This window comes from Corvus kubaryi, unplaced genomic scaffold (genome assembly GCF_017639235.1).
Source record: "Corvus kubaryi isolate FWS band 111438036 unplaced genomic scaffold, C.kubaryi_AGA036_p1.0 137, whole genome shotgun sequence".
Classification (NCBI taxonomy): domain Eukaryota; kingdom Metazoa; phylum Chordata; class Aves; order Passeriformes; family Corvidae; genus Corvus; species Corvus kubaryi.
In genome coordinates this window covers 27,713,016-27,734,770 of record NW_024580671.1, presented here as the reverse complement: position 1 = coordinate 27,734,770, position 21,755 = coordinate 27,713,016, and the positions used below count along the sequence as shown (strand labels likewise).

The 21,755-nt window shown below is 37.0% G+C and overlaps 1 protein-coding gene across 1 annotated transcript in view; it reads left to right on the top strand.

The window, feature by feature from the left end:
• TBC1D22A (TBC1 domain family member 22A) overlaps positions 1 to 10,738 on the top strand; it is a 146,554-nt gene extending 135,816 nt beyond the window's left edge. Inside the window, exon 13 of the mRNA XM_042018268.1 lies at positions 7,489 to 10,738. Within this exon, the coding sequence (XP_041874202.1) occupies positions 7,489 to 7,617 (129 nt within the window). The 3' untranslated portion in view covers positions 7,618 to 10,738. The remainder of the gene's footprint in view (positions 1 to 7,488) is intronic.
• The last annotated feature ends 11,017 nt before the right edge of the window (positions 10,739 to 21,755 follow it).

The following is a 21,755-nucleotide window of genomic DNA, read 5'->3' as shown; positions in this document are numbered from 1 at the left end:
AAGGTCAAAATTAAGATGTATAAGACTGATTGAACTAATTAATGTTCCTTTCAAGGAATTCTAGGTGCATAATATAAGTAATGCACAATAAAGGAATGTGCAAGAAAAAAATCAAATTTAGCATTGAATTTAGGAAGTTTAATGTTACAGTATTTCAGCAAATACTTGGGTTGGGGTTTTTTGATTCTTGATTTTTCCTCTAAACTTTCGCATTCCAGGTGGAAGTTCTTGAGCGACGCTGATTTATGACTGGTCAAGAATGCATTTCTTAAATCCTTCAGACTGTGTCCAGTGCAAATTTCAATGCTCTTAACACTTGGCATAGATAAACCAGTGTTTCCCATTTGTGCTTGTCAGAGTTTTGGTTCATCCATAGTCTTTGAAGTTACAGGAACGAGGAAGGCATTGCTGCATCCAGTATCTAAAAGGGACTGTTCTGTGCTATCTCAGCCATTGCTGCCATGTGCTTTCCATGCTCAGGAAGCAGCACAGGCACTCAGCTGTACCACTGAAGGATCTAGGTCCACTTATGCCTCTTAACCCATATCTGCAGCAAATATTTCTTAAGCTGCAGTAGGTGACCTATTCCTACTATCTTTTTAATATTACATTTTGAAATCTTAGTATTCTCAATTCCAGCTGTGCCCAACCAGAAAGAAATGTTTTCTCTGACTCTGAGACACAGGTAATTAATAAGATGCACAGCACTCCAGAAATAGAGCTCATTATTTGCAACTCCATGTAGCAGGTGGAGACATCTGGAGAAGTAAGAAGAGGCAGCAGAATAGGGAATATTACTGAGCACATTGCAAGAGGAGAAACAGTACTCAAGAAAGAAAAGAGAATTTGTCTCAGAGCTAGAGCCCTATTGATTTGGTCCACTATCATTTCAACAGCAAGGGGCAGAGAGAAGGAAAAAGTAGCACTAAGGCAGCTGATCAAGGTCATCCAGGCTCTGCAGTGTGTGCTGGACCTGTGCTTTCATGTCACCAGGTAGTGCAGTTACTGCTTTGATAGCAGGCTGGAGGGGGAGGATTTGTAGTGAGCTTGGCTGAGTCCCAAAGCAGCAGGTATCCTTCATCCTAAATATCTGGGAAGAGGATTAGAGGTTAACATGGCACAGCACCTTGCCAGCCTGGTCACTGCAGCTCTTACAGGGTCGGAGGCACCGTAGCCCTGGCACATCTGTCTGTCTGCTCCATAGTGCAGGGAAAGGGACCGAGGCCACGGAGGGGAGGCCCACTTGGCACTAACCACCCTTTCCTTTCACACTTGACAAACCCAAATGCAATCAAGTGAAAAAGAATTTTGTAAAGGAAATAGGAATTAAATAATCTCTCTATTAAGGATTTCTTTTGTCTGTGTAGTGGTTGCATCTGGTTGCAAAATAAAGTATGAATCATCATCCAGCTCTACCTCTGATGCAACATTATGCAATTTCCCATGAAACCATAAAAACGTTTAGATTTTTTTTTTAATGTATGCATAGCTTTTATTTCTCTTTTCTATTATCTAAAAAGATAAATTAGCTTTTTTTTTTTCCTTGTAATATTTGGTTTCCTACTTAGGTTGTCTCAATAATTACTCTAAATAAATTTTAGTAGAATTTCACCTCATTAGTTCTTTAAAAGTAGGTGCTATGTTCTGGGATTTCAAATAAAACTTCAGAAAGTAAAAATAACTCTCATAAAGGGTCCATTTAATCAAGTTGCCAGCATCAATTTTGCAGTGTTTTATATGTGTTCATAATGTGTAATAGGTACAGCTTTTATTAAAAATACAGTGGTTAGCATTTTCTTACCAAATCATTGAAGATTATATATAAATTTAATTTACCTTTAAGTTACTTATACGCAGTCCTAAAGTATAATATTGAAAAGTTTATGATCATAAAATATAGTAAGATTGTAAGTTCTGCCTATCAGTATAAAATAGAGCTGTTGTAGACCAGGGGTACTCAGACCATAATTATATTGCAGTTAACAGCAGGAAGGATTAACAACTCCCATAGAAAAGTACTGCATTTTAGGAGGGTCTTTATTTGTTAAATTAATAGACTGGTTCTCAATTTTGACACTAAAACTAACTCTATTAACATCCACAGTATGTTCAAGTTTGATTTTAACTTTAGTTACTGCCATTTTATATTATCTAAAACGAAAACACTATTACTGTTTTTTATGTCCTGTTAAGTTTCTTCTATAAAAAAAAAAAACAACTTGCAATTGAACTTTGTCAATAACTCACACAGACAAAAACTATTAATTTTCAAGGTAATTATATTGCTTTGATTAGCACAGAAGACACCTTAGCGCTCTACTCACTAGAATAACATATTTATGTTTTGTAAAGTATCAATCTGTTATTTTTCTGTAATTGGTTTTGATGTTCCTTCCTCCAAGATCCACATATGGAGTCAGAGTAGGGGTGACAATAGATAGCATAACAACTACAGATAGCCATTGCCAAATAACCAATATTATTGCCCAATCTTATGCTAAAAATTGTATTTATTAACGGGATTATAGCAGACGTCATACTGTAAGGAGATATGATAATGAGTGAGATTTCAAAACATGATAAAATTTGCTTTCTTTGCTCTGGGTTTGGGGTTTTTAAGGATTGTTTTAATATGCTGAGATTTCACTGGGTTATAATCTCAGTGAGGAGAAAGAGGCTGATAACTTTGTAATAATTATTAAAAATATATTTTGTGAAATTTTATTAATATTCAGTTTTTATTTAGTCTACAAGGAGCAGACCTTGACCTTTTTGATTTTAGAGGAAACTGAGGAATAAGGGCTTTGGAAATCACCTTTTTGAGCTGTCCATCTGGTAGTCTGGTATTTTATTGTAGATATGTGTATTGGATCTTGTGGGATAACAGTTTTTTCCCTCAAGAATAATTTTTATCTGACAACAGCCATTGCTTAACCTGCAGTATTAATCTTACTCTTGTGATGTGCAAAACATAGACCTCATACTTTTACTCTTCACACATCTAGAGGTGCTTTTATACCACAGCACTTCCAGTGTATTTACCACTGTCTTGTCTTAACTACAAGATGAAGAGAATAGTTTTAGAACACATGTTAATTATCTGAGAAAAATTACATTTTGAAATTACATTTACTTTAAAATTTCACTCTATATAGCTGCTTCTAAGTATTTAAAAATACTTTATATATAGTAACATAGTTGAATATGCTATATATAAAGTGTTTTAGCATATTTTACAAACACATTTGTAAAGTATCATGTAAATCCAAATGTAGTTAAAGCCGTGGAAATATGAGTGAAATTCTATGAAATATAAGATTTTTGTTTGGTAACAAAAATGTTGAATTTCAAATGTACTGAAGAATTATTTCAGAATTGTGGTTTAAATACGTCAGTATAAACCAGAAATCTCAAAAGCTAGTATGTAGTTTATGTTCAGATCTTTTGCCATACTTAAAAGTCATTTTGATATGTAGATTTTTAATCTATTCATAGTCTCACCCAGCAACTCTGCTACACAGCCCCCTATATCCTTCAAATACAAATGAAAAATACATATTTCTACTTGTTAGGAAACATACCTTTATTAGGTTCTTGGAATGGTCTAAAGTGGTAAATGTTTAGCAGGTCTTTTTGTTGCACTTTTGGATTTCTTTTCTAATTAAGCCCATGTCCTTTAAAAAATAAAACACTGGAAGATTTCACTGTGGAAGGGAGGTTCATTGTGCAAGTTGCTGCTGCAAGCCAGGCTAGCATCAGAGCTCAAGCAGCCTGTTCAGGGGTTTGCCAGGAGAGTTGTGGAAATCCCAGTGGACAAATTCTCAGTTTCCCTGGCAAGCTGCTCAAGCACCCTCATTGAAAAGGATTGTTTTCTTATGACAAGTTAGCTTCGTATGACAAGTTAGCTTCTACTTGTTACTATTGCTTCTTGACACCTCTTTTCTTCTTTCCAAGCCCCTGTATGTAGAACTGCTCTTACATCCTGCCTTATCCTTCCTTCTTGCTGCTAAAAAATGCCAGATTTCTCACACTGTCCTGTGACATCAGCTGCAGCCCCAAAACCATGGTAGTAACACTGTGACTAAAATCACTTCACTTTTTGTGCTTGGTGGGGGCAGGAGCAAATACAAGTGATACCTTGATCCTCCTCTGCTTGGCTGGCAAGGAGGGAGGGAGGATGGAGATGCCTTTCCATGGTGTGTGGCGTGAGAGGGCAAACACCACAAATAGACTGAGCTGAAGCTGTGCTGGCAGGCTGGGCTGTGCAGATGGGCCCCAGTTCAAGGGATTAAAATGTCTGTTCCTCTCAGTAAGAGAGGAAAAACAGGGCACTCTAATTGCCAAATTCAAAGGATATAATTTTGACCATATTTTTTGTTGATCCAGCCAAAATATAAACAAACATTGGACTGGGATTTTGGAAACCCCAGACCTGATGATGATCTACTGGCTGCCCTGATTCTTTGGCCAGGTGTCATCAAAATACCATTTAAATTAAGCAGAAAACAAAATTCTTCCAGGAATATTTTACAAATATTGATTTTCAGACTCAGTTTTCTTCTGAAATAGACCAGGCAGTTTATCACCTACAAGTTTTTAATGGTAACTATTAATTCACATTATGATTCATCATTTTTCAAAGAGTGCCTCGTATTTTAACACTGGTGTGGATGGAAAATGAATCTAAGCAGGTAGCATGCATGCCTTATTTGCACATGCAACCTAGTAGTTCCTGTTTATCTGTTGGCAAAAAAAAATATGAATGATAAATGAAAAGAAATTAGTAGGCTTGAGTCACTTGTAGTAATCCTTGCTCTTTTTTTTTAACTGTAAAATGCTGAATTGAGCAGTTTTAGACAAACTTCTCATGTGGTCTTATAAATATTAAGAAGTGTATGTTTGTACATTTCTTAAAATCCAAAGACTTTGCTTAGGGGTTTTTTATTGTTTCTTTATAGTAGTTTCCTTGTTCCAAAGAATGCTCCATATGCAGCATGATTTTCTTAAGCAGTTAAAGAAAAACAAAATTTTCTTATTTAAAGAAAATGACATTTTCTTTACTAAAGTTTTTGCCAACTTTTACTTTATTTTTAAGAAGATGTAAATTTTATTTCTATCTGAGCAAGTTTTGAAGCTCTGTAATAGATTACAGGAAGATAAGCCGTATCTTTAGACGATCATACAAGTAGTATGTCTTTGGCCAGTTACTTTACTTGGATTTATAACACATATTCACTAGTCAGGATCAGTCTTAGCCTTTGGTCTTTTCCCTTGGGAACAGTGGCAAAAGGCCCACTCAAACAGAAATGGACTTGGACAGTCAATGTATTACTCTGCCATTTATTGATATATTTAATTCTGATGAAAATTATTATCAAATTTGGAGATAATGAAAGAAGTATTAAACTAGTTTGTAATTAACAGTCCTATTTCAGATTTGAGCTATATGTTACATTTCATGTAGTATGGATATTGAAGCTGTAGTCTTTGGATGTTCCAAAGTCCAAAGAAAACCAAAGCCCAAAAGAAAACCAAAACACTGCTCCAACAATATGAATAGTTTGCACCAGAAGTCTGACTCAGAAAAGTCTTGAGACTACAAACAGTAAAAGAGGTAATTTCACAGAACTCACTGAATTAATTGCTATGTCTTAGGGCTGCTTGAAACTTACTTTTGTAAAAGGAGAAAAGAATTTTCATGGAGGTAGGCATTTATGATCCCTCCACACAACCCTCCTACTCTCTACTGCTAATTTATTAATTACAGTTATCAGCATAACTGTCAAATAAGTACATAGAAATTTTAAAAAAAGAGTGGGATTTTGACAATTGTACAATACTTTATTAAAAATGTGTTCTCTCAAGTGTAATAGAGACATTCTCATGCTAACTCTGTTGTATTACTACTTATTATTCATAATTAAATATACAGTACTGCTCAGCTTCTATCCTTTCTCTTTTCATATTACAAGAACCAGTATAGCAAGACTGTGAAATAGATGAAGTCAAAATAATTTTCTCACAAACACAAAGAAATCATTTAATGTTAATTTCTGTTCCTGGCTGTTTCCTAAAATCACTGAATCCTTGCTAAGGGCTCCTACAGCCATCTTCTATGAAAGTAGGTGCAGAGGACAGAGAAGGGGGAACAAGGAAATTTAAGACTCTTATGAAGAAGAATCATTTCCCTGGGTACTTATACATGATACTGCAGCATTCTGATTTATAACAAGATAATGGCTGTGGTTTTAATTGCATTCCCGTTCACGTATTTTTGATCTTTAGAATAAACCTTAACAAACATATTCACACAAAAATATACACATGCACATCCTCACAATACATATGCACGTATACAAATGTGCATGAATAGTCTGCATTTTTTTCTGCAAAAATAGAGCACCTAGGAGACACGAGCAGGCTTAACAACTTCACTTATTCCTAAGATTGCCTTATACCTCCCATCATAAAATTTCACATTCGTTTTGTTGTGACTCATCCAAAACTTCTCTTTTGCTGTTTTGCCACAGCTTATCAAAACAATTGAAAGCATGAGACAGGTGATCTGCTCTATGGAAATTTTCAAACATGAACTTCAAATTTGGCTTAGAGTGGCTTTTACATCACATTTGACCTTATGGGTCACCATTTTTTTTTAAAGAACAAACTAACTTCCTGAGTTTGGTCAAATTATGAGCCTTATAAAAATTGTCATTTACATGAAATCAGGAGACAATTTGTGGTAGCTGATCTTCCAAAGAGTCCTCTCAAAGCTGGCAGGTTTCAGCCCACAGATGAGGATTTGAGGCTTTGTGCTGGTGAGGGTCATGGTGGATTTTGGTGCATGTTCATCAGAACTGAACATGGAGGCACTGTCCCAGTGAGTTTCTTGTTACCTCTGTTTCTGGGCTTCAGCTTCTTGGAAGTGAATTTTGCCTAAACCTAATATGAGAAAGAGGAAAAGCTGATCCACAAGAAAATATTTGGGGATCAGAAACCAGCAGAGAGTGGGAAATCAGGGCTAAGAATTGAGGTGGGAGTTGACTGTAACTGACGGAAATAATAATTTATTTCCTAATTCTTCATGTATAAATAGAGAAGTAGCTTATCTTTGCATTGGTGTGAGAGAATCCCAGACTTAGCAATCGTCCATAACTTTGAAAATGTGTCTAACAGTATAACTTCATGCCCTGGAGCATAAAAATAATTTGAATAGGCAATAACACATTATTTTTCTCAAAAAAAATTATCTAGCAAATAAAGATATTTCAGCTACAATTAATAGCAGGTTTCTGAACTGAAAGGTTGAATAGCAAGTTATCTCTGCAAAAGTCACTAAACCTAAGGGGATCTCAGGTTTGTTTGGGATACTGAGGTGCTACATGAGTGATTACTAGTAAATTATCATTGTATAAGTAATACATAGTTACTACACTGCTATTTGAAAAAATATATTTATTTCGTTTTGTTTTTTTTTTCCCCAATTAGGAGTTACTGATATTTTTGCAGAATTTGCCCACAGTACACTGGGGAAATGAAGACATCAGTGTACTCCTAGCAGAGGCCTACAGACTGAAGTTTGCATTTGCGGATGCCCCCAATCATTACAAGAAATGAATATAAAGAGACAGAAACCATTAGAACCAACGTGTTCTGCAGTATTATGGCATCTGTTGTTCTGGTTGTGCTTTCAGCTCATTGCTCTTTTGTTTGAAGTAAGATGACCATTAAAATTCTGTTAGAATTTTCAGAATGAGAACAGAATACCAAAGAAGTGGACAAAGCAGGATATTGAGCACTGAATGAACTTAAAAGTGAATTTTTTTGCTCAGCATGAAAAATGAGTTCAGAAGTCTTATGACATAATTTTCTTCTTTTTTCCCCTTCTCTAAATAGAAGAATTGTAGTCTAATTTATGTTAAACAATTTTTCTATGTACTTTAGACTTAAAACTACTTATGGGATGATTTTGTCATTACTTCTGTGTCACCTGCCATTACTTTATCAGCCAGTTTTGGTCAGTGAAATTTATCTGCTTTGAGTGGCAAAAAAGGACTTTTCCATGATCATAAAGACCATATGAGACAGTAAGACCTGTGTTTTAAGGTCTGGTTATAACTCAAAAGACACTCAAAAGATATTAGCACACCATCTGTTGTTTTTCTATGGAATTAGGTTAGAATACTTCCATAATATAAGAATATAGAAGGCTGTAATGGAAATTGGTGGCATTTTTCTAAACATTATTCAGTCTTGAAGGATGCTATAGAAGCTTTTTAGCCATAAAAAGGAGTTATTTAAAGCTGAAGACTCATCTATTACACTAAAAATAAATCCCTCTCAATATGTTCTGGAGTACTTTAAAATAACGAATTAAACAGAAGGCATGGTCTTGTCAAAGTAATTAGCATTTCTCTTTTAAGGCCTTGCAATTTTTCAGCATGAAAGTTCACTTTTAAGAAATGTATTAAGAAGCTTGGTTTACAAAGCAAGATGTATTTTTATCTCAGTTGTTGCCTTATTCTCCATTTCTAGCAAGTTAGAAAAGGAAAATTAATATATCTTTCCAAAGCTTTTTTGTTAAATAATTTAATACCTTTTTTTCCTGATCATTCAGAGGAAGAGAGCTAGTTTCCAATAACAGTAACAGTAACTGTATACTCAGATTGCTCGTGGGTCATTAGCAGAACAAAAATCCTCTATGAGTTTATAGACTAAAATTAATATTTCTTCATATAACCATGGGATACTGAATAATTTCTTAAAACTTGCATAATTTAAGTGCACTATTTTTTTTCAAGAAACATTTTATGATAATTCTAATTTTTCTCTGTTGGATGTAAATAACTCATATTAATTTGTGCCTACCATACACATACAGGTTATGAAGGGTGAGAGTTGCAATAAGCAATACAGTTAAAAGTTCAGACTTACTATTCCTCAGTTTGGTTCTTGAGTTGCACAGCATTGCACAGGAAGTGTAATGCACTTCTAAGTTTGGGAAATAAAAAACCTTCAAGAGATTTTCTCATATGACTTGTTATTGGAAAATTATTTTCAACTTGTTAAAAATATGTAGATACATATTTTGAAGAAAGCTTTCTAAATGTGTTAGTTACATTACTTGCTTTAGGGGCCTTAGTTCTTGACATTGACTTCAAAATAATTAGGTGTTTCAGGGTAAATAAAGTAAAATACATTTTTACCAACATGTGATTATGAGACCATCCATATTTTAAAAGTATATGAAATCTTTGGTAGAAGAGAAAAAAAAGAATTATTTCAATAGAAGCAGGAGTGTTTGGCAGTTAGATTGCATTTCTTTTCCGCTGGTGTCAGCTGGGTGTTTCAGTTGGGATGGATACAGGGTCAGGCCTCCCAGATGGCTGCATTTGTGCCTGGAATGTGTAGTGGATCTGTGCTTCTTATGTGTCTGTGTACTGCTTTCTGTAACTTCAGTTCGTGGTCTAATGTATCAAAATTTATGTTTACAAAGAATGTCATATTGTGCCTAACAGTGTCTACCTGTAACAGAATAAAAGAAATAGGAAATTTATGACCATTTGCTTTAAACTTAGTATCTGCAATCATTTGTTAATAGAAATGCATATTATTGTAACGAGAGAAGACAACACAGCATTAACTGTTGTAAGGGTTTTCTATAATTAACTTTTTTCTATTAAGACATTATTTAGGTAGTTACATGTAACATGGAAAGTTGACCCAAAGTCGTCTGCTGTGTCAGATGCTCCTGCATAACATTTTTGGGACTGGATATATAAAATTGCCATCATTGGGGCCACATAAGTTGTCTGCCATGTCTTCCAAATTCAACAGGTACCTCTTACTTCCCTTGGAAGGAAGTATTACCATTAGAGGTCACATTTACTATTGTGTCTGTGTCAGAAGTTGAATATTGTACTTGAGCACATTGCTTTTTAAGGATAGTGGGAAGTTTCCTAGTATAATACCAGTGTTTATTTATGTAGATATAGACTTTTCTGGAAAATATGATATAGATACATAAATAAAATTTATATATCTATACGGATAGGCATAGTTCTCAGTAAATAGAAGGCCAACATTTATGTAAAATTTCAAATTTTTATCAAAAGCCCACACATTTAACAATTTTACATCTCAGGTAAAATGTCATTCCAAACAAAATATTGCATAGAAAAGGAAATAGCATTATCATTATTACATCCCATATACTTAGCTTTTTCAAAATTCAAGATTCTGAATATTATAAAATTCCTTTGTAATGTGTATTTTCTTATGAAGGAGGCATCTTGACACATCACTAGTGAAACCGGGCAGTAATTTCCTAGAACTCATGTGAAATATTGTAATTGCAGTGTCTAAAACGCATGTTAAATAATTTCTGTAATAAAAGTTTAAACTAGAATGTACAATATAAAAAGATTTATGACTACAGAATTTGAAAAATGTAAATAATAAATTAGTTAACTGTGTAAATACAGTACATGGAGTAAGATAGAAATGTAAGTTGAAATCTTATGTAACTCTGTAATATGCTATAATAAATTAGTTTCATTATTTTTTGGTGCAGTTCCGTATGGAAAGGCCTGTTAATTTGTTTTTAATTTCATAACTACAGAGTAGAAGAATCTGAAGTTCCATTGTATGCTTCTGACAAACATTACCACTGAGGCACTGGTTAAAACTGTAAAACTGATGAAAGAAGAGGAAATAAACACATATTTATGAAGTGCTATATAGAGTGGGAAGCTTTTGTTTATTGTTTTCTTCAAATGTGTTGCACCCTATGCCAAAGCATGGATTTGGTGTGTTTCTGTTTTACAGCCTCAAAAGCCTTTATCACAAGAGGAAATGCATTAACAGAACCTCAGGTCTCAGTTACATTTCTGCCCATGTATCTTGTAGGTTTTGCAAGTTGGTAATACGAGCAAGTTCCAAGGGTGTGTCTGTGCACAGACCATGTACATGCAGGGTGCTGAGCATTTTCTGGAAAAAGCAGATGTAGATAGATTTGACACCACAGCAGAACTAAACTGAAGAGAAGGTGGAGCATATCAGGGCAAAGCAAACAGAGGAGGCACAGAATTCACTATGGCTCTGGGGGTGCAGGAGAAGGGGAATCTTCAGCTCATAGTGGGGAAACAGTAAACAGGTGATGGGGTCAATAAGATCTGGAAACTGAGATGATTGAAGTAGATGAACAATCAGGGGGAGATGTCCTGTATACATATACATACTTACATATATATATAGGAAGCTCACTCAAGTCCCTTATGTCAAGGAAGCTACTGGGACACTTCCAATAATCCAGTGTGTCTGGTGAGAAAATGTATGAGGAAGGCAAAGGCAGTAACTTCTCTCTTTAAAACTCCACACCACATTCAGGGGAGAAGAGGCAGGGAAGCAGAGGCAATCTATCTGTTATGTGCTTGAATGACAATGAATTGTAATCATGCTGGTTTCTCACCTTGAATAAAATTTGTGTTTCTTCATCTGCTATAATCCTCTGAAGATCCTGAATAAAATCAGCAATGGGAGATCTTTCAAATTGTTTTTTCAAAAGCAGAAGAGATCAAGAAGGTGGAGTAAAGGCCCAAGGTGTCACAAGGTATGTGCTGGTAGACAAAGCTGAAAGCTATTTGTTTGTGGATTTTCTTGTGCAAAAGGAGCCCTGGAAAACTGATATTCTGGGCAGATGGAGGACTTTCCATGGATATAAATGTGACGTACAACAGAAAGGACTTTCTAAAAATCTGATCTGTACTTCAGGTGACTTCCTCCTTGAAAACAGAGTGGGGTGGAAGATAAGTATTTTGTAGCACATTAAATTCTTTGGAGATAGGAAGAGGAGGTGAGGTGGAAAAGCTCCCAGTCCAGCGATCACTCAGGCAGAATTCTGTGCCATGGGAAAGAACTGCAGTTCAAGTGCTTCTTATCACTTGTGTATGATGGAGAGTCAAGTTCCTGAGCAATTTAATTCCAGATCATTTGCATTTTTATAAGTTAAAGCTAAAATCTTGCATCCCATCTAATTCCTTAAGCTTAGTGGAGCTGAGGCAGCACGGGAGAAAATAATTAAATTGCTATGGCACCATATCAAAGACTCTTTTAACACTTCAAAGTTTTCTATATGGCGCCCATAGTAGAGTCAATGCATATGCCAGAAATGAGAGGCTGAGAGATGTGATACTACAGAAAGCCTCTCAGAGACAGGTGCTCTGAAACTTGGGCTTTTTTTTGGCCACAAGAATTTCCTACAAGCTTCCAAAGGAGAATTAATGTGCACAGTGCATAGTTGTTTGAACTGGACTTCCACATTTGTTCTTGTAATCAAGCTTCCACATCAGAGAAAATAAAGTCTGAAATTGCAATCAGCATGGATGGAGCTGCTTGGAAACTTAAGATCCAGGCACAAGCTTAAAAGTCTGAACTACAGCAGTGGTATTCATTTTGTTCCTAGTACACAATCGTCTACAAAGGTAAGTCAGAAATGGCCAAAATTTCTAGCAGAAGTCTATTGCAATGTCTGTTGGTCTGTCTTTGTTATCAAATCAATCAAGATTTAGTATTCATATTTCTCTGATTTTCCTGTTACATATCCTTCAGGACTGAGATCTGATTTCTGTGAGATCTGGATTTGGGGACCCAATCTACTTTATTCCAGGAATTTCTTATCCAACCATCACTTACCTGTGCATACTCAGAGATCTTCCTCATGGGAAGAAGAACATTCTGAAATTTAGAGCAATAGAAGAAAAAAATCCCAAACCAACAAAACCAAACAGGGAGAATAGAAGAATTTTATTCCCATTAATTTCTGATTTCCAGAAAGGAGAAAATGCGCCTCTTGGGATATTTAGACAACTTCATCCTCAAACTCAGGATGCAGTCTCTCACATAGAGCTTTTTTGAAATTCAGCTTGTGTATTTTCATATATTTCCATCTTCCTCCAGAAAGACCTGAGATTTCCAGTGAACAGTTCCTGCTACCAGCCCATTCAATCAAAAAATACGTAGCTGTCATGACAGCTCACAGGAGGTAATGAGATACCCAGGCTTATCAATAGTTAGATGGCTATCTCACTCATAAAATGTCATTCAAACAGCGAACAGACTTTGTAACTTTTCATCTCTTGTGGTCAAAAAAAAAATCTGTAGCTCCAGCTCAAATCTATGCTTGTAGAAGCACTTTCAGACTGTTGTTAACAATAAACTATATATCTGGAGAAAGAAATTTAGTCCTATACTCATGTGAGCAAGTAAAAACTTTTCCTAAGACATCAACAAGTATTTGCTGCAACTGTATAGAATAAATTGCCTCATGCAAATAAATAATTCAGTTTTTGCATGCAGAAATGAATAAAGTTGGCATATCAGTAAAGAAAATTTTTACTGTTATATTTTTCCCCAGATATTTTACTGTTATCGCATCAGTGAAAAATTCTATATAAATTTTAAAAAGGAGTACTTTTCTCTTCATCGCTGTCATCAAATACAGGGCATCAGACTTCTTCACATTCAGGTGAAGCAGCTATCACATTCTTAGTAAAGAAACTTTATGTGAATGTTTTGATGGTAAGGGCCAGCCTGTTGTTGCATGTGCAGTCATTCTCTGGGTTGTAATAGCTATTCCAAATAAATCATGCTGGACAATATTGTCTCTGTTATCCATGAAAGAATAATAAGAAAAAAAGTCCATCTTTCTTCATCCAAGAACACCTGTTTGGTTTTGGAAACTTGTATTCATTATGGAAATGCTCTGGAAAGAATATATTTTTATATAATATACATATATAATATTATACAATTTTCATATCAATTTAAGTTAAATTGATACTTGTAGCCTGCAAAGGATACCCAAATCCAACAAGCATTCCCCACGAAATGTAGTTAAGCACAAAATATTTGTCCTGACAGGGGGATGTCAGTGGACAACATAAGATTTAGTGTTGGTTAAGTAGTAACTTTGCTTATTTATGCAAGTTATTATCTCCCCAGTCTTACAGTATGTCAGAAATGGAGAGACATCTACATCTGAGCTTTGCTCACACGCCTTTTCCAGCCAATGGAGACAATCAAGTCTTTAGTTCCAGGCCACAGAAGGTTCTGTGTTGGAAAGGACCCACAAGGATCTTGAAGTCCAGCTCTTACATGAATGGCCTGTTCAGGACTGAACCCACAACCTTGGTGTTACTTGCACCAGGCTCCAGCCAGCTGAGCTGATCTCAGGCCCTTCAAGGTGCCATCGCCTCTGCCTCTGAGTACACCCCTGGACTGTGCCAAGTGCCAGAACCAGGTCCTGGTGCCCCCAACATATGAAGGACATGGAACTTTTGGAGCAAGTCCAGAGGAGGGACATGAAATTTATAAGGGGACTAGAGCACCTCCACTATGAAGACAGACTGAGGGAGCTGGGGCTGTTCAGCCTGGAGAAGGGTGTGTGGAGACCTCATAGCAACTGGGAAACTGGAGAAGGACCCTTCATCAGGAACTGTAGTGACAGGACAAGGAGTAATGGGTTCAAACTGAAAGGGGAAACTTAGGATAGATATATGGAGGAAATTCTTTACTGTGATGGTGGTGAGGCGCTGGAACAGTTTGGTCAGAGAAGCTGTGGAGGTCTCCTCCTTGGAAGTGCTCAAGGCCAGGTTGGGTGGGGCATTGAGCAACCCAGTCTAGTGGAGGGTGTCCCTGCCCATGGCAGAGGGCTTGGAACTAGATGATCTTTAAGGTCCCTTCCATCCCAAACCATTCTATGATTCTGTGATTCTAAATGAGTGACACCCAAAAAGTTCTCCATCCCTTCACTGGCACTAAAGGAGCCCAGAGGACAAATAGAGGACATCTATAGGTAGATGTTAACATTGCCCCTTTGGTATTTTGAAGTGGCTGCTACAACTGAAGTTTGAAACAGCATTTCTTTACATGAATTAGAGAGAATCACAAGCTGTCTCAGATGCCTTCTTAAAAGGCACACTCGAATTTCAAATCCTATATTCATTCTCATGGCCCAAATAAGTTATAAACTGCAGCTCACATCGACGTGTTTGCTGCAGCTACTGTACTGTGACATCAACCTAAGGCAAGCTTCAGCTCCAGCTAGATGGTGGCTCAGCCCATTAGCTTGCTGTTTATATTTGCTCTCTCTCCTGCTGTGAATAAACTATAGCCCTGTAGCACAGCCAGAGATAAAACCTAGTATCCTTGCATGCAAATTGAAATGAGTGGAAAAACAAATGTTGACAAATTACTTCATTTTAAAATGGAATCTTTGCACTGTGATCTTCTTCCTACCACTTGTTATGTAAATAAATGTTATAGCCTGCAAAGTAAAATGTATAGAACACAAATTCCCATTCTGCCTATCCAAAAGTAATAGTAATGGTAGGGTTTACTCTTCCTATTTAAGTAGCATCCAAACTGTATAATCTGTTTTCCAGACAGTAAGGAAGATAAAGATCCTACCTCACAGAATGGAATGTGTGGAGCACTACAGGGAGTGTTGGCTGGGACGGTGATATCTGACAGGGACCGAGGACTTGACAAATGTCCAGAGGAGGCCCTGCTTAGCTGACCATATTTCCAATCCACAAATTAGTGTGAAATACATTCACTTCATATACCAGCATGTTTCTTGGGAACAAAATGGCCTGATTGTGTCCTGACTGAATGTATTCTTTATTAAAACAAAAATAAACAACGCCCCCAAATTAGTAACCCACAGTAACATCAATCCATGGGATAAACAAAATAACTCCATTGTTGTGAAACCATTGTTGAAGTACACTGATATAAAGCAACAGTATTAGCAATGGAAAAATTGGAGGCTATTGCTGAAGTTTAGAATGAATCCAACAGCTATCTGAGAAGAACTTGCATGTGATAGGAGGTGACACACAGTGTCTGCATATTAGACTAGCTCTCAAAGCTCTTTTAAACCTTGCATTCATTTTTATGATGGGGTTGTATTTTTTTACCATGTCAGGAGAAAAGGCAAACTTTGCTACAGAGGGCTTCAGAAATGGCAAGTTTCCATGTTGTCTTCTCTTTAGTTTAGAGACCCATCTCTGTATCAGAGCCTAACCAGTCCACCTTAAATTGTTGTTTCTCAACTAAATTAATAACATCAATCTTTTGTCTTGCTACTTGCATACACTGATTATATTTTATACAACGTTCTTGTAAAGTATTGATGTACAAAGTTTCTGTAAGACAGCACTGGTACTCTCTTAATTTCAAATTATCAGGTAGAGCTAGGGGAAAATACATCAAGTTTTATTGAGCAGGAACATTGTGAAGATGCCTCTTTTCATTATGAATTATTGCTTTAGTTCCTTAGACTGCTCTGGGCTCTTTATGCAGATTTTCTTAGACTCCTTTCTAACAGGCAGGGCAGACCCAACTTTCCTCTAATTTAGGAGATACCAGAAATGGTTGGAGGAAAAGGGTGGTTAGAGGGAATAGATGCCATAATTGGTAAAATATCATGGAACTCATCCAAACTACCTATAAATGATACCTATGGATTGATACAGTCCCAACAAATAGAAGTTTGGTTTCGAACAGTATAGTTTTGGGATCCTGAGGGCCAGCATCTGTCTTGGACAATCTCTTGGAGACTAATAAATACTACTAGCTAGGTTTTAAACGCAGTTCAAAAAACAACTCTGCAAAATATTTGTGTGTACTCTTAAATGTTTTGTCAAGTCCGATTTTGGGCCATCGGTGTTTGAACTGTAAAAGAATCTTCCTAATCTTATTATGTCATATTATGTGGTAACTTTATATTGTATACAGTAAATATTTTTGAGAATTAAGTAATGGCAAAAACATCAATCTCCACTTTTATATAATCATCTTTACAAGCTTTTTTTTTTCCACACTGGCTTTTAAGGCACACTAACAGGAGCTACAGAACGAGGAAATGATACAGCATCAGCTTCTGGCTTATTGAAAAGGAAGTGATTTAAACTTTAGAAATAATTGGTAGGTTTCTTTTCTTGGTTGGCCTAAGTGAAAGGAAGGTCATTTAAGTGAAAGGAAGGTCATTTAAGTGAAAGAAAGGTGTCATTTAAGGACCTGAAACCAGGTTCCAGTAAGATTCTTTTTTATTAAAAGAAAGAAACAAATTCAGGCAAAAAAACCAACAACAACCCTGATAGATCTGAGGCAGCCCACAGCATAAGAGCTGCCAGTGCCTGAATGGGGACTAAGTGTTGCTTATGTTTAAAGTGCAAATTAATTTTCTCTCTGGAGAAACGACGTAGCTCAAAGCTATGCAAATCTCATACGTGAACAAGGACTATTCAAGAAACTGCCAGTTAAGACAACTGATGGAACAAATGCAGCAGAGGAAGAACATTGAAATTTATGGTGACTAGGCAAAATAGATCAATGGAAACAAAATACATCTGGAATTTCCCTACCTACAATAGGAGATGAAGAGAAATAGCTTGAAAACTATCCAAAGACAGAAATACCACTCCTTCCTGTAGAAGAGAAAAGGTAAAAAAGAATAGACAAAAATTAATCTAACTGGATAATCTGTTGAAAGAAAAGCAGTCCAATACATCTCTAACCAAATAAAGATACTGACCATTTGATTGTCTTGGATAGCAGGGTAAAGAAAGAGGGAAGGCAAAGCATATTTTTGAAGCAGCTCTGTTGTCGCCCAACAGGTATTTTTCACAGTACCCACCTTTAAACAGGCAGTTTACTGCCTACACTGCTCAGAGGATCTCTTTAAGTTGCTTCCAGGGACCATGAAGAGACAAAGATACAGAGACAGCCTCCAACCTCTGTCCTGCTCTCAGTCACTGGGGAAGGCGTGCCAAGAACTGAGATGGATTAGTCAGCGACATGAAAATGGGCAATAGGAATATCTCCCCTTCCTACTCCATGCCATTGATGAGGGAAAAGATAAAGAAATAGCTGACATAACTCTTCTGCTACTTGAAGCTGAATTATCTTCAGGACCTTTTCTTTGCCAACGAAAAACCTCTCCTGGGCAGTTTGGATATTCTTTTACTACAGCTCTGTAATGTGGATACCTTATAATTTAATAATGTGCTCTCATATATTAGGAAGAAACATAGACTCTTGAAAAACACAGTAATTTCCATTGTTGTACACAGGTGGCCACTATTTTGATTCTATGTTTTGTGGTGAATCAATGCAGTGGTGATGGTGTCAAAATCAAAGTAAGTAAAAATTAAAAGATTTCTTAGTGGTTCTAGCTAAATTCTGCTGGTGCTACACTCCTTCAAAGAAGTTCATGAAAAGTGACTGTCACCTTGAAATATTTCTTTTTTTACCCTGTTCTGTCAGAAATTTTACTGATTTTATGAAAGGTGGATGTATAAAGTCTTATTAGACCATTTTTGGGAGTAGCAAAAACTCTTGGGGAATGTACCCTTGTTTGTTCTGACTGGGGTTCTCTGCATAAGCAAAAAAAGCTGTGTGGGGAGGACCCAACCCCACTATTTTTATTGCTGTTTTGCAAGTCTAAGCTTCTCCATTTTTTCCAAATTAAATTTTTATCAATAAATTCTGGCAGATTGAGCAACAGTTTTTGCAGAGTTGCTATTTGACAACATTTTGTTAAAAAAAAAAAAAAAAACAAACCCCAAACCTCCAAATGTGTGGAGTTGCCTTGATGTCCAAATGCTGTGGCTCTGCAAACACTTCGGAGCTGGTACACAGGAGGGCGCATCTATCCTGCAGTTGCAGAGCCTAAGCCGCACTCGGCAGTCGGCTCCGCAGCAGTAACCCTTTACTTCTGAGACACAAAAGCCGACTTTAGCAATCAAATCTCCAGCTAGAACACAGGAATTGTAACAATAGCCGCAGTCCAGGAGCTTATGCCAGACAGGGATAGTTACATTACAAGCCAGGCTTCAGAAATTACTCGCCTCCCTTCAGTCAGGCCAGTCAAAAGAAATTTACTTAACGAGCCATGATGCTGCCTTCAGAACCAGGAAAATCATGTGTGTGTTTTCTATGGCTTTTTGGGGGCTGGTCAGATCTGATAGGACACATCCTCAGGGGAACAAATCTAGCAAAATGTGGCCTTTAGTGTACATCTTGTTATGCTTTGGTATATGGGTTGAAACGATAGGAAAATAGCATACTGAAGATGTGGACCGTATGGTAAAATTAGCGAAATACCAGCAGCAGTAAGACTGGAATGACATATCCTCTCCATACTGGTACTCTGTCTCATTAAAGTTTTATATTACAGGCTGTCCCAGTCAGAATTAGGGGCCTCTGTGTGAGGTATTCAACAATCACTTTGCCTTGAGCAAACAAAGCTGGGAAAACAACAAAGACTGGGATTTAAAAATCCCAGCCTAAAGCAACAAACAGCACAAAGCAGAGTCTCATAGCTTGTTGTAAATGCCTCTGATCATGGGATTTATCACTCTCCCACCTGTATTCTTCTAATCTAGCTACTTAGCCTCTGCAAGCTGATTCAGAAAATGACTATCTGAATGCTTCAGCTGTTCACCTTGAGTAATACCATGGGGCCAGAATTTGTCTCTGCAACTTGGTTCAATATTGAAATGGAAGGAGACAAAATGAGCACGTGCATCGTGTAGGGATGAATCCCAATTAAAGTGTCTATAGTTCCTTTGTTACTAGGACAGATATTGGCCCATGGTATCATGATGGAGAAAAGCAGAGTCATGCTCCTGCCTCATTTTTTGCACAAGGCAACGCTCCTGCTACAATGGGGAGACCATGCCAAAGACCTTGAGACATGACTGACCTCTGAAAGTTCAGCTATGGCGCTTCTCTCACTTTTTCAGTTTGAACTCACTCGTCCTTAGGCAAGACAATCATCCCCCGTAGCAAAAATTTCCAAGCGGTTCTCTCCCTGCCTCTGAAATCTGGGAAGCTCTGGAGCTGCTGCGTTGTGTATCAGGACAATATGATCTAGTACTTGGGCATTGGTCTTAGAATCTGAGGTAGTGCTTCTCCTAATAAACCAAAGCAATCAATTAAAACATCAGCAAAGGCATGCAAAACCTCCTGAAGCAAACTAACAGGTGAAGAAATGCAACCAGATACCAGTAAGGCCCCAGATAAATTAAAATCTGCAAACTAATTGTTTCCTTAATGGGATAATTCTTCTGAAGACTGCTGTTTGGAAAAGCAATGGCCTGGAAAACAGGGTCAATAAAGCAACAAAAGGACAACTAACAGCACTGAAAGGGGGAGCATTTGATGGAAATGATTTAATCACCAAACTAATTCCTTATCTGTTAAGTAGGGAATGCTGGGCTGGGAATGCAGTGGAGCATACTAGTCTTAGCAGCCAAAGTCCTAACAATGTAGTTAGCTGCTCTTTGATGTAGCAACACATACCCTTTGGGATGGAGCAACTCCTCTGGTGCTGCTTTTCTCTAAAAGGTATTAAAATGCCTGGAGCCAGTAACAACAGCTGTTTTGTTGCTGTTGAGACCAGGGTTATTCTACATGTACAACACACTACCTTCATATTTTCTTTCTTACCATATTTTTCTGTCTTACCAAGTCCCCCTGGATGCTGTGTACTTGATACCAGGTCTACCACAGTGACTCTGGTCTGACAGCTGATGGCAGGCTCTTTGTGAAGTCCTGCACTGTTACCACTGAACTCCATTGCTCAACATGGGACACACTTTTAGGTGAAGTTTAAGACACTCAGATGAAATGTCATCCCTTGCAAAAATTCCTCCAGTGTAACTTGTCACCAAGTCCTCTTCCTCTACCGCCTCTTATCCTGGCCAAAAAGCTGCGTAAGTGGTAACAAAGTTTGCTGCCTCTTACCATCATAATTTTGTGACATAATGTCATGTAATTCAGACCAGTTCTTCCAGAAAATCAGGAACCATTGCTGTATAACACAATCAAATACAGTCTGCCTTAAGAGAAGACTCAAGGAAATAATATAGCATCTAATGCAATAAAAGGCAGTAGGACAATAAAATAGCAGAAATCTATATTTCTCATTGACAGTCTGTAGACAGACAATCTAATGTTACCTGAGATTTTTGAGCCACAGCCCTTTCTAGTGTTACTTCTGTGCTTTTACATGTTTTCCATAGATAAGTTTTCAAAAGATTCACTTTGAATTTGTATATAGCACTTAATCTTTCAGAAATATGCAGTTAAAATTGAGCTAGAAAATACAGCTGCGTCTGTCCCTCCCAGATAAGGGATAGGAGTATTCATCTTTTTGTTTGTGGCAGAGAAAGGCTGGAGACCAGCCAGTGTTAAACTATATCAACATTGTAAGGTAGACTCTGAGGGTACCAAGCAGTATCACAAGTCCGAACAAAGTGGGTTAGCAAAATGACCTGCACGGATTAATCCAAGGAATTTCAGAGGGGAGAAAATGAAACCATCAAATATGTAGCTAATCAGGCTCATGAGCTATTAGGAGACCAAAGAGTCAAGAATAAATAGTCCATAAATAATAAGATGCTGTATTTCAGGGATAAGAATGTTGCTGATTTAATATGATGTGATTTAACTGCCTGTGTTTTCTGTTAACAGACCCTTTCCAGCACAGTCTGATCATCATTTATGTTTTCATGTTCTCTGCCAAATGATGCAAATACTATGCATATGGAGAAATGCACTGGAATGTGTAATACAAGCAGAAAGAAGATCTATACCAAAAGATAAGCTCAATAACAAAAATGCAAGATATAATCAAAGTTTCAGAGATTTTTCCTTTCCCTTATTAATATATTTTCTCAGCTTTG